This window comes from Strix uralensis, chromosome 2 (assembly GCF_047716275.1).
Source record: "Strix uralensis isolate ZFMK-TIS-50842 chromosome 2, bStrUra1, whole genome shotgun sequence".
NCBI lineage: Eukaryota > Metazoa > Chordata > Aves > Strigiformes > Strigidae > Strix > Strix uralensis.
The window spans coordinates 54,202,219-54,215,587 of NC_133973.1; the positions used below are offsets into that span (position 1 = coordinate 54,202,219).

At 41.3% G+C, this 13,369-nt stretch overlaps 1 protein-coding gene across 2 annotated transcripts in view; it reads right to left on the reverse strand.

The window, feature by feature from the left end:
* Positions 1-10,959: 10,959 nt before the first annotated feature.
* EGFL6 (EGF like domain multiple 6) overlaps positions 10,960-13,369 on the reverse strand; it is a 45,302-nt gene continuing 42,892 nt past the window's right edge. For both annotated transcript variants that reach the window (XM_074860935.1, XM_074860936.1), the window contains 2 exons: positions 12,808-13,073; positions 10,960-11,606 (listed from right to left, as the gene is read on the reverse strand). In XM_074860935.1, the coding sequence (XP_074717036.1) occupies positions 11,511-11,606; positions 12,808-13,073 (362 nt within the window). In that variant the 3' untranslated portion in view covers positions 10,960-11,510. The remainder of the gene's footprint in view (positions 11,607-12,807; positions 13,074-13,369) is intronic.

Genomic DNA, 13,369 nt, shown 5'->3' on the forward strand with positions numbered 1-13,369 from the left:
AAAGGAATTCCAGCCACTCCAGCCAGTAAGTCAGCTTCACTTCCAACTTACTTTCCTCTGTGCAAACACAGGTAGCATGGGGAATACACAAGAGGAGTTAGAGACGTGCGCAGGCCTGCAGGGCTGTGATCTTCTTGGCACCACAGACACGTGGTGGGATGGCTCCTATGACTGGAGTGTTGGAATGGAAGGATACAGGCTCTTTAGGAAGGACAGGCAGGGAACACAAGGAGAGGGAGTTGCCCTCTATGTCAATGACCAGCTGGAGTGCATGGAGCTCCAACTGGGGATGGATGAGGAGCTGACCAAGAGCTTATGGGTCAGGATTAAAGGGAGGGCAGGGACAGGTGACCTTATAGTGATGGTCTGCTACAGGCCACCAACCAGGAAGACCAAGCGGATGAGGCCCTCTATAGATGGATAGGAGCAACCTCACATTCACAAGCCCTGGTCCTCATGGGTGACTTCAACTACCCCAATATCTGCTGGAGGGACAACACAGCAGGGCACAAGCAATCTATGAGGTTCTGGAATACATTGATGATAACTTCCCTCTCCAAGTGATAGGTGATCCATCGAGATGTGCTGTGCTGGACCTTGTTCTCACTAACAAGGAGGGCCTGGTGAGGAGTGTGAAGCTCAAGAGCAGCCTTGGCTATGGTGACCATGAAATGGTGGAGTTCAAGATCCTTAGGGTAGTGAGGAGGGTGCACAGCAAGCAAACTACCCTGGACTTCAGGAGAGCAGACTTTGGCCTCTTCAGGGATCTGCTTGGTAGAGTACCATGGGATAAAGCCCTGGAGGCAAGAGAGGCCCAAAAAAGCTGGGTAATATTCAAAGTTCACCTCCTCCAAACTCAGGAGTGATGCATCCCCACAAAGGGGAAGTCAGGTAAGACCACCAGGAGGCCTGCATGGATGAACAAGGAGGTCCTGGACAAACTCAAACACAGAAAGGAAGCCTACAGAGGATGGAAGCAAGGACAGATAGCCTGGGAGGAATACAGAGAAATTGTCTGAGCAGCCAGGGATCAGGTTAGGAAAGCTAAAGCCCTGATAGAATGAAATCTGGCCAGTGACGTCAAGGGCAACAAGAAAAGCTTCTATAGGTACATCGGTGATAAAAGGAAAACTAGGGAAAATGTGGGCCCTCTACAGAAGGAAATGGAAGACCCGGTTACCCAGAATATGGAGAAGGCTGAGGGACTCAATGATTTTTTTGCCTCAGTCTTCACCAGCAAGTGCTCCAGCTTCACTGCCCAAGGCAGGGACTGGGAGAATGAAGAACTCCCCACCATAAGACAAGATCAGGTTTGAGACCATCTGAGGAACCTGAAGGTGCACAAGTCCATGGGACCTGATGGGATGCATCCACAGGTGCTGAGGGAACTGGCAGGTGAAGTGGCTAAGCCACTACCCATCATCGTTGAGAAGTCATGACAGTCTGGTGAAGTTCCCACTGACTGGAAAAGGGGAAACATAACCCCCATTGTTGAAAAGGAAGACCCAGGGAACTACAGGCCAGTCAGTCTCACCTCTGTGCCTGACAAGATCATGAGGTGGATCCTCCTGGAAACTATGCTAGGACACATGGAAAACAGAGAGGTGATTGGTGACAGCCAACATGTCATTTCAAATCATGCCTGACAAATTTGGTGGCCTTCTATGATGGGGTCACAGCGTTGGTGGATAAAGGAAGAGCAACTGATGTCATCTACCTGGACTTGTGCAAAGCATTTGACACTGTCCTGTACAACATCCTTGTCTCTAAATTTGAGAGACATGAATTTGATGGGTGGACCAATCGGTGGATAAGGAATGGGCTCGATGTTCACACTCAAATTGTTGCGGTCAACAGCTCAATGTCCAAGTGGAGAGCAGTGACAAGTGGCGTTCCTCAGGGGTTGGTATTGTGACCATGTAAGGAACTGAAGGAAGTAATGCCTCAAACATTCATCAACACAGAAAACCTCAAGGACAAGCTGTGGCCTTTGGATTAGTCTAAGGAATGTCACCCAAGGAAGCAGGAGTGTATTGAAGGATGCATCCCCCACTCCCTTGCAGTTGCATTGACATACTGCTTAGATAAGCCTCAAAGGGGGAAACTGGACTGAGTGAAACCGAGTGTTTGCCATCAAGCACAAGTACCGCTAATCACTGGCGCTATTAAGGCAGACACCATGCATGCCTTGCTAATGACTTCGCATCTTTGCCATTGAAGAGGTGACAAGAACTGATAAGACTGATCATTTCTGCCCCAGGAGGAGGATGACTGCTCAAGAAGCATGAAGTCAGCAAAATTCTGGGAATTGAGAAAAAAAAAACAACAAAACAAATATGCTCATCAGCTGATAAGATGAACTTAAAAGGCAACCATAACGCTGGAGCCAGGAGTGGTGATCTGGATTTCTTTGACTCTCATTCTCTCCTTTATCTTTCCTTTCCTTTCCTTTCCTTTCCTTTCCTTTCCTTTCCTTTCCTTTCCTTTCCTTTCCTTTCCTTTCCTTTCCTTTCCTTTCCTTTCCTTTCCTTTCCTTTCCTTTCCTTTCCTTTCCTTTCCTTTCCTTTCCTTTCCTTCCCTTCCCTTCCCTTCCCTTCCCTTCCCTTCCCTTCCCTTCCCTTCCCTTCCCTTCCCTTCCCTTCCCTTCCCTTCCCTTCCCTTCCCTTCCCTTCCCTTCCCTTCCCTTCCCTTCCCTTCCCTTCCCTTCCCTTCCCTTCCCTTCCCTTCCCTTCCCTTCCCTTCCCTTCCCTTCCCTTCCCTTCCCTTCCCTTCCCTTCCCTTCCCTTCCCTTCCCTTCCCTTCCCTTCCCTTCCCTTCCCTTCCCTTCCCTTCCCTTCCCTTCCCTTCCCTTCCCTTCCCTTCCCTTCCCTTCCCTTCCCTTCCCTTCCCTTCCCTTCCCTTCCCTTCCCTTCCCTTCCCTTCCCTTCCCTTCCCTTCCCTTCCCTTCCCTTCCCTTCCCTTCCCTTCCCTTCCCTTCCCTTCCCTTCCCTTCTTACAGATTTATAAGAGATCACACTGCTTATTATCCTTTTCCAAGTTCAAATTGTTTTCTACTGCAAGTAAAACATTTTAACCAGTCATTTGGTGTCGTTTTCCTTAATTTAACCCAAGGGGTTCACAGAACTGTTGCGACTCTCTGGGCTTCCTATCCGGGTCATGACAGACCAGTGCTGTTTAACATCTTTGTTGGAGACATGGACAGTGGGATTGAGTGCACCCTCATCAAGTTCACTGACGACACGAAGCTGTGTGGTGCGGCTGACACGCTGGAGGGAAGAGATGGGCCATCCAGATGGACCTTGACAGATTTGAGAGGTGGGCCCATGCAAACCTCATGAAGTTCATCAAGGTCAAGTGCAAGGTGCTGCACGTGGGTCAAGGCAATCCCAAGCGCAAATACAGGCTGGGCGGTGAGTGGATTGAGAGCAGCCCTGCAGAGAGGGACTTGGGAGTGTTGGTTGACGAGAAGCTCAACATGACTTGACAATGTACGCTTGCAGTCCAGAAAGCCAACCATATCCTGGGCTGCATCAAGAGAATTGTGGCCAGCAGGTCGAGGGAGGTGACTCTCCCCCTCTGCTCTGTTCTTGTGAGACCCCACCTGGAGTTATTGCATCCAGCTCTGGGGCCCCCAGTATAAGAAGGACATGGACCTGCTCGATTGGGTCCAGAGGAGGGCCACAAAGATGATCAGAGGGCTGGAGCACCTATTCTAGAAGGACAGGCTGACAGAGTTGGGGTTGTTCAGCCTGGAGAAGAGAAGGCTCCAGAGAGACCTTATAGCGGCCTTCCAGTACCTAAAGGGGGCCTACAGGAAAGCTGGAGAGGTACTTTCTGCAAGGGCCTGTAGTGACAGGACAAGGAGTAATGGCTTTAAACTGAAAGAGGGTAGATTTAGATTAGATATAAGAAAGAAATTCTTGACTGTGTGGGTGGTGAGAACTGTAACATGTTGCCCAGAGAAGCTGTGGCTGCCCCCTCCCTGGAAGTGTTCAAGTGTTGGATGGGGCTTTGAGCAACCTGGTCTGGTAAAGGTGTCCCTGCCCATGGCAGGGGGGTTGGAACTAGATGATCTTTAAGGTGCCTTCCAACCCAAACCATTCTATGATTCTATGATTTTTATTATTGTGTTCCCTGACTAGGAAGAATTAGATCACATTATCATTGAAAATCTAGAAAGACAAGAATGAATAATGACAGCACTGATGGACTAAGGAGGATGACAGCCAGATGACCTAGTGTTCATGAAAGGATGTTCCTGGAGTAGTAGAGGAACAGCAACAAGCAGAGAGACCGGTAATGCAAATAGAAAACTGGTGAAATTGGAGGTGTGGGAAGCTACTAGGAAAATATCCTGCAGTAATATTGAAGACTTCTTTCCAACTGCTTGAATTCCTGTGGGAGCCCTGACTGGCCCATATTTTCATGTCTCAATCTGTCATTGGCAAGATATTTCATGTCTTTGCAATTGTATCTGTCTCCCAAATCCAACAGACACTAGCCAGATGAGGCATCTGTCTCCTGACAGGGGAATGTACATCAAAAAGAAGACTTTCAACTTAGCATGCAATTTGAGTGGAAGTGTACAATTATATCTATTCTAGCATAAAGCCCTCAAAATAATTTCCATCTTGTGTAGGAAGACAGCTGCAATAGCAGGAAAAGCGGAAGTACACAATACTTTCAAAGTGGTTTGTTTATGTAATAATGGAATTGATTGATCGAGATACCAAATCTTACAGTAAGAGGAAACATGAATATGGTCAGGGAGCAGTAAGAACCAGACACAAGAAAATATCCCTCACTGTATACTCGCATTTGAGGTTGGCTTTGAGATTTCTTCATGCTCCAATTAGTGACCCTTTTCCTGAGTTCCCTTTCCTGTTCTTGGGTTGCCTAATGTCAGCTTCCTCCAGTGTTTAGTTATGCAGTGGCCAGTTTGCTTCAGAGGCAGGATACCATAACAAGATTTATGCTCTCTTAAGAGAGGTGTTCAGATCTAGCAAATTTTAAAAGAAATAAAAAAGGGCCCACAGAAAGAGAGGCCTTCCGTATGGCAATCATTTAATTGTCCAGTGCTGTAGTTCTTTATGGAGAGCTTTCTTCAGTTTAAGGTTTCTTCAGTTTGAAGGTTGTCTTGTCAATAAGTCTTGAATTTATACTGGTTTTAGAGTTCCCAGAAAAAAGCCAAAATCTGTCTATGATCTAGACATATGATTCAGCTCACGAAAAGGCTCCCTAACATTCTGCAAGCAAGTAAAGAAAAAAATTACATAATGTAAGCACTATTAAGTGAATTATTATCATGAAATGAAATGGGGACCAAAGAATCACCTCTTCCTCAATCTTTAATGGTATGTGGAAGAGAATCCTACACAAATCTCATCCATAGACTGTTAAAATCCAAGAACTGAGCCATACATTGGGACTCTCACAGATTTCATTTTGTGAGAGTACTTCCCCTCACAGCATCTGAAGTGTGTTCATTCACAGAAAGACGTCTTGGGTGGCTGTTCATTTCAAGGGTTGCTTTCACAGTTTTAGGCTCTGGTCCAGTTTTGAGAGGGAGATGGATCAGGCCCTGGATTTCCTTAGGCTGTCTTTGACTACTGCTGCTTATGTGTGATCAGATAAAACCTTCAGAACCAGGTGGTGGATGAGCTTGGCACTAATGCTGCTCACCTATTGTGGCTGCTTAAGCTGTTTATTTCCATGTGCTCCAGCCACTGTGGGTTAAACTCATTCCAGTTTGTTCTTGGGCACTGGGAGGGAGCGCTCACACAACTGCCACCCACCAGCTAGTCTGTGACAGTGAGGGTAATGCCTTCATGTCTTTGTTCACTGTGAAGCCAAAGCCTCTCTCCTATCCTGTGTCTTGGCACACTGGATGCAGATTGCTGTAGTCATAGTAGTTACATCTTCTGTGCATTTCTGCTAGCGATGAAAATCAAGGATACCTTAGATGAGCTGCCTCCTGTTTGAGGGCCAGTTGGTAGGAGGCAGTCCTGAGATCCCTGTCCATTTTCTGTAATGCTGGAAGGTACTGTATTTAGAGAATGAGGATGATGCACATAAAGTTAACTGGATAGCGTTAATGAGATATTTCCCATGTGTTTCCTTGCTCTTCCTCCTGGCAGGAGTACCGAGTACCAGTACACGTTGGGGGTATCATACCACCAGGAGGACCCGAAACTGAATTACCAGGAGGATTTGTGAAGAAATTCTGCCAGTCAATGGAGTGTTATGAAGCCATCTAAGTAACTTGCCCAGTTAAGTACTGCGCAGAGTACTTAACTTGGGAGAAATTGAGATAAACAGTCATCTCTCTCCATCTCTCCTTTTCTGCTATACATCCACGGCGAACCAGTCTGATGTTGATTAGTCAAATATGAATTTACTGTGAGAGCCGTGGGGTTGTTTACATACACACAGTGTTCTTGAAATAGTAACTAGACATTAAAGTAGAGAGCTCCCAAGCTGTGATGATGACCAATAAGTCGATTGACTCTCCTCCTGAAGGAACCAGCAAGTAATTTAACTGCAAAGTGGTCCTGTGTTCCACCACTGCAAGACATGGTGGACAGCAATGTCAGTACAGGAAATACGGGAAAAATATGTGGGAATTGGGTCTGGACGTGGGGCATTTACATGCTTGATGTGCTTTTTTTGTCTTTTTCAGTGCAAGTGAGCATTTCAAAGGAAAATGCAGTCATTCTCATTTTCCTTAGAGGTAGTAGCTAATTTGGAGCCACTGACTATATAGATATAAAGGAGATTATTCCTAGTCCATTACTTTGCAGTCACCCACAACTAATTTTCCCATCCCATTTTCTTGCACAGTCACTCAGTATCACAAGATTCTTTGTAGTCAGCTTTCAGTTTGACTGTCTTGAACCATGAAGGCAAAATTTGTCACCTTGCTGTTCACACTTTCATTCACATTTTCAATAGCGCAGATAGTTGGGCCATTCTACAGGTGCCCCCTTGCCTCTAGAGAAGGTGACTATTTTAACATTTTGGCAGTCTCAAAGAAGACAAAGAAAATGAGGACTGCCATATGTTTACATCCTGGGCAGGAAGGCAGTGCTGATGAGTAATTCACTGTAAGGGAACATGTGGCTTTCTTGAGTACAGGATCTTCTTTAGCACTTTTTAAATCTGCTGTGAATGTTACTTAGAGGGAGTGCTTGGAGTTGGGCTTCGACAAAGCACTGTGGAGCTATTCAGTGCTCCAACACACCATCCAACTTGTTGGAGAAGCACCATCTTTGTATGGAAGTAGAAGAAAGTATATGAAGAAAAAAGAATAAAATGCTATTTTAAAGCAAGTCTAGGGAAATCCCATTTCCTTTAACTCAGGCCTTATTTCTATTGGTATCAAATATACTAATTGTTTATCATAAATTGTATTATTCTATATAGTATTAAGCTTTGAAATACTATTCTTTCATTTAAAAAAATTAATAAACCACTTAAATGTGGGATTAAAGTTAGCTTTAATCTGAGGACCTAAAAGGGTCACTATTAAAATTATTTCTCAAATTTGTCTAAGAAGAATATTCTTCTCAGGGGTGTATTTGAAATAGAAATTGGTATAATGCATTAAAAAAAATATTAAGAAATGAAGAGATTAGGCTATTTCCTAAAAAAAAAAAAAAAAAGGAAAGAACCTTCTAAAATATTCAGTCATGCTTTCATGCTTTACTGAATCACTGAAAACTAAATATTCCCCAAATAAAAAATTAACAATCAGTGTTCTCTCAACAGTTCTAGAATGTGCCCTTCCTGAAGAACTGGGGTTTGGAAGAGGGAGGATCAGAGAGACTGAATATCTAAATTTGTTGAAATCAAACTTTAAAGTCAGGTATTTTAGAGGTTAATAACTATCAGAATTAGAAATTATTTTCCATCAAAAACCTTTTGCTGTTATGAGGTTTTCTGTAACAGTACATATATGACCAAATAAATTATTATCCACACTTTCTTGTTATTTACCTTTTCATTAATCTATTGTCATGAATTTCAGTACGTCCAGTACATGCAGGTGTACGACTCTCTCTTAAAAATATAGCAATTATGAAGTAAATATGAGTGGCAATCAGTCATTGAAAGCATCTCTCCATTATCTTAATCTTTATCATCCTTAAAAATTGCAGTGGGGAATCCTTTTTTAAAGTATAAAAATAACATCTAATAGCTGGAAAATGTTTTAAGTTCCTTTCAATTACAGGTTACAAGATAATCATCTTGTGGAAACATGCCTCAGCATTTCCATGTATTCACGGCTGACAAAATTAAATGTCTCCTTTAATTCTTTTGGCAGTTGTAGAAAAGTGATTGAAATCTTTTGTTATACAAACTTCAAGATTAAGCCATCACATCTGTTGAGTAGTTTTTGAAGGATGTAGTATAGATTTGGGTAATTAGCTAGAAGCTCTTTTTTTTCCATTAACTTGTAGACAGAGTACTGTCTCCAAAGTTCATTATCAGACTTAAGAGTTGCAAATGATGTTATCAAAGTTCAAGGCACTTGATTATAGCATACTTGTAACATTTTCAAATACTCCCAGTGCAGTTTCCTTGCTATCTAAAATTATCAACCTATAATGAATTTCACATTTCACAGTAATGGAAAACTGTCAGGAACAGTTTGAGGCATTAGTGACTGTGGGCATAATATGCCCTTTAACTGTTTTCATCTGAAGGAGAAACATGTAGCTTTTGCCCCGAGCAGCTGCATCTTTTGAATGAATGTTGCAAACGATACTAGTTAATTTACTGATGCGCTGGTGTGGTTTATATGAATGGCTATACATAACAGATTTATTTTGTTGCTTCTGAAGAAGCTATCTTTGAATTTATTCATAACAAAAAAGATTTCAGTTTTGCTCTTCAGATCTTATTATGCTAGAATTATTTTTATGATTTGCTGTGATGCAAGCTATCTTGTATCTGACAATGCACTGCAAACAAATGAGAAACAACTTCTGCATCTACTACAGAAAACTCTATGGCAGCTATTGCAGTCTGTACTGATCTGTGCAAATGATTTTCTTACTTGTTCCATGAAATGCAAAATCTTTTCTTTTTATCTTGTCTTTTGGATGGAATGCTACTACTAAAGTAATTTTCACAGTCATGATTCATGGTGAGCTACAACAAATAAATATCATTGTATCTGGCTCCATATCAGACCATGTTCATTGTGTTTACTCTGTATTGTCTGTGTCTTGAGCAAATAGTCTTTAGATATTATGCCTTCCACAGGCAGTATTTATCTTTCCACACCAAATAACTGCACATGCAAGAAATGCCTAGCTGCACTTTTTTAGGTGGACTCAGTTTGCTCCACATATATATTTCAAATACATTATTTGCACTGTAATGATCAAGACTGTAACAATTCTTAAGCTTTTTAGGCTTCAAAGGCACTGTGTATGTGTAAATTATTGCTGTTTGAAGCTAGATACAGAATTTGATTTCAATCAAATTGATCTTTCATTTTCTTGGTATTCATAAGGGTAGTTCAACTTCAGAGCGTCAGACAAGGAGCAGTAAGTCCAGAAAAATACTTGTTTCACTTTTCTGCCTTATTGTGACCAGGGTCTTCAGGTATTCTGAGATCACAGTCAGCACCCAATCCACTGCTGAGGGAACTTTCCCCTTGCTTTGAAACTCCCAGAGTCTTTGCCCTGAGATTAAAGAGTTTGGTTTTCTCAAGTCCTTACTCTGTAATTTCCTCAGCATCTCCAAAGCTGAAGCCCATGTACAGTTCTCAGAGCACCTGTTTCATAACACAAACCAGTTCTAGCAAAGAACAAGCATTTCCTGATTATATAGCTACTGTAAACTTCCCAGATATTTCCAGTCTCGCTTACCCTTTCCTCAGCTGCGTGCAAAGTGCAGAATTACTGTGTTTCAACAAGAAATGTCTCAAGCATCCCTCACTTGCTTCATAGGTGCAATTCAAGGTGTTTGAACTTTTGTAGTTGTTTTTTGTCACAAAGCTTAGACTCTTATAGGCCGAATTATAGGCTGTCAGTGCTAGGTTAACGGTTGGACTAGATGATCTTCAAGGTCCCTTCCAACCTAGATGATTCTGTGATTCTGTGATTCTTCGAGGTTCTTTAGTGTTAACCTGTAAAATTCTGTTCCATTGTTTTGGATGTCCCCTTCTTCATACAAGAAATAAAATAAACAGCATCACTAGTAATAAACAGTGAGTAGTGAACCTAGAAGGGGATACACAGAGCTAATCAGGAGGAAGATGTATGCTCATATGTTTAACTGAACATTGCCTGAACCAGGGCTTCTCCATGGGCATCTCTGTCCTCTTGGGATTCAGACTGTTAGGTACTTTCAGAAGAGATCACAAGACAGAAGATGGTCATGTTCTCCACAGCACTGTCACTTGACTTCTTTTCAGAGAAGGTGGAACCTGGATTTTGGACCCTCCTCAAATGTGTATATGTATGTGTACGTGTGTGTGTGCATGGGTGAGCATGGTGGGGGGTGGCAGGGTGGCAGCTCCTAGTTTGTGGGAGAAGGTTCTGCTCACATTCCTCCTCCTGGGGATGGTGGATAGTCTCCATCGCTTTTGCTGAAGTTTGAAGGGACATGAAGGAACTTGTAACAGATAATTTTTTTTCAGTTGTGTTAGAAGGAGCCTTATGGAGTGGCCACAAGGCTATACTGTTTACTGGAAAATGAAAACCATTCTTTCACACCTTCGTGGGGTAAAGTAGGCCTGCAATCCAGAAGGAACCAATTTGCTCCTGAAGGTCAGTACATAATGTGAAGTTTCTTAAGTGCTAATAACAGGTCATTCTTTTTGTTCTTTTTTCAGTGTCAGTTGGTAACATAATCTGTTAATGATGAACATCAAATGCTTATAAAACTACAAAGGGATCATTTCTAAACAGAGATTTGTGTGACTCCAAGACACTGATGAAAAACAAGGTATTTTATGTACTTTATTAGTAATGAAAATATTCCTCAAAGACATGACTCCACTTACAACTTGCTTAGCTCCATCAAGAAGGAAATAAAGCTCCTCTCTTTCTTCTTACTTGTTGAATAGATTGACTATCTATGCACTAAGTAAGAAGTTAAAATTATGTCACCAGAAGTAGTAACATCCTCTGAAATACTGCTTTATGTTCTTGCGGAGTAGAAGAAATGAAATAGAAGACTTAAGAATAGCCTTGAAAATAACTTTAAGGAATAAAAGCATATAGAATTTGTAAAAAAGCTAGACAAATAATACTTTAGAAACCCTGACCTTGAATTATAAAATACAGTAGTGCTACACTCAAAGGATGTATTAGAATTAGAATAACTCATAAAGTGTACTCTGTGTCTTGCACAGGTCAGTTTTTCTGTTTGCATTGCTGCATTAAGTTCAAGGCACAGTTTTGGGTTTTTTTGTAAAGAAAAAGATACAAAAATACACTACTAGTAAGGCAAATATTAAAAATAGGATTAAATCCAGTATATTCAAATATCCATTATCACGCATCTTCTGGGCATAGACCAGAAATTAGTATAACATTGTCCACTCCAATTTCTCCAGTTTTGCCCTTCCCACGTTCTGATTCAAAAGTGACCTGTCATAAGAAACGAGATGTATTAACAGTGAAAATGTAGTTTATCCAAGCATTTAGCAGCTCTTAATGTTAATTAGTTATAATGCCATATCTGAGGAATGTTTTATCACAATACAGGACTTAATGACTTAAATCCTTGCAGCTTTTAGAGTTTCCGTGTATTATTTGAACTAGGCTTATAATCCTCTGCACAGATTTACAATATCAAATGGATTCCTTTAATAAGATCACTTATTTTTGTTGTACAAAGAACATGCAAATTGAGTGAAATCCTATTATAATAATGTAGTTTTATCACAGTATGTGATGTTAGTGCATTTTATTTCTTGAAGATATTACGAATGTTCATTTTCTATCTATATGGATCCTTAGGTTTTGAGTGTATATACTATATATGTATTTACACTCTCTCTGTATATAGTATGGGTATATATAATATGTGTACTGTATAGAGGGAGTAGGTTCATTTTTATGAATAGGATGCCTGGGTTTTTATTTTATAGCCTGATTCTCATTTATGTAAGGGCTTTTTTACATCATTTCAGCAGTGCAAAGAACCTTGAAAAGGGCTTGCATTTCTTTTATACTCATAGTATTCAATTATATAGTAGAAGCCTTTACACAGAACTGAAAATGTTCAGTCACATGAATGGAAAGCAGACTCTAGAATTTCAAGGAGAAACTTGCTGAAGTCCTGATTGAGGCCGTTTTCAGGCATAAATCAGCGCACTGTTCTCTGGTGGCTAGTATGTCCTGCTCCTAAGGTGATTGCCTACCCTTGATTATACATGATGTCTCCTTTTGCTCTAATGGTTTGGTTTAGTGTGGTTTGAGAGCATCCTCTTCTATGAAACAGAAATTTTTCATTTTTCCAGGCATGTATGTATGCTTCTGTTGCATGAGGTATTAAGGAGACATTTTGATTGTTTGTGTTAATTTATGATCTGATGCAGTTTTTTACAAAATGACAGGGTTACTGGCATCAGTGTCCTAACCAGCTGGGGTAATTCAGTTCTGAAATTACAACCAGATAATAACTTTTCTGCCTCCTAAAATGTGTGCTCCTGTTTCCCATTTCAGATAAGCCTTTCAATTGCCAGTAAGCAATGTCTATAAAACAGCTGGTGGAACACTTGAGGATTAGAAAATTAAGCTGTTGTGTTGCCTATGGTAGTTGGCTTATAAATTGTGTTATACTTACACTGTTGGTTGTTTCAGCCCCCTGAAATATCTCTATTTTTCCAGTTCTCCACCTTTCATCTTTTCCTTTGTTCTGCTCCCAGACAGGAGCAGTTTTTTTGTTTGTCAGGAACACTCGAAGTTTCCCCACTTGCTCTCCAGCAAGCCGGTAACTGAAAATCAAACAGTAGCTGCTCTTTGGTTTGAGGTCAGTGAGGAGAAGTTTTAGACGCCCCATATCCTTCTTGTGCCCCACAAAAGCTGGAACTGCCATGTAGTACCCATCGCCTTGTAACAAAAAAAAAAAAAAAGGAAAATGCATCTTTAATGTGTTATTTATTAGCAAAGTGAATACATATTTTCTAAGAAAATAAATGGAAACTGTATTGAATAATTTAAAATCAGACTGGAGAAAAGCAGCAGGGAGTGTACTTTTCAAGGAATAAGCTTCACTGTTGGAAGTCAGATCAGTTTACAGAGGAAGTGAGTTCATATTGCACTGGCAGTTACAATGATTGTTCCTTGCACTATCTTTCAAAGGCAAAACCATCTCAGTTTTTCAAATGCAACAGCCTGAAACATGC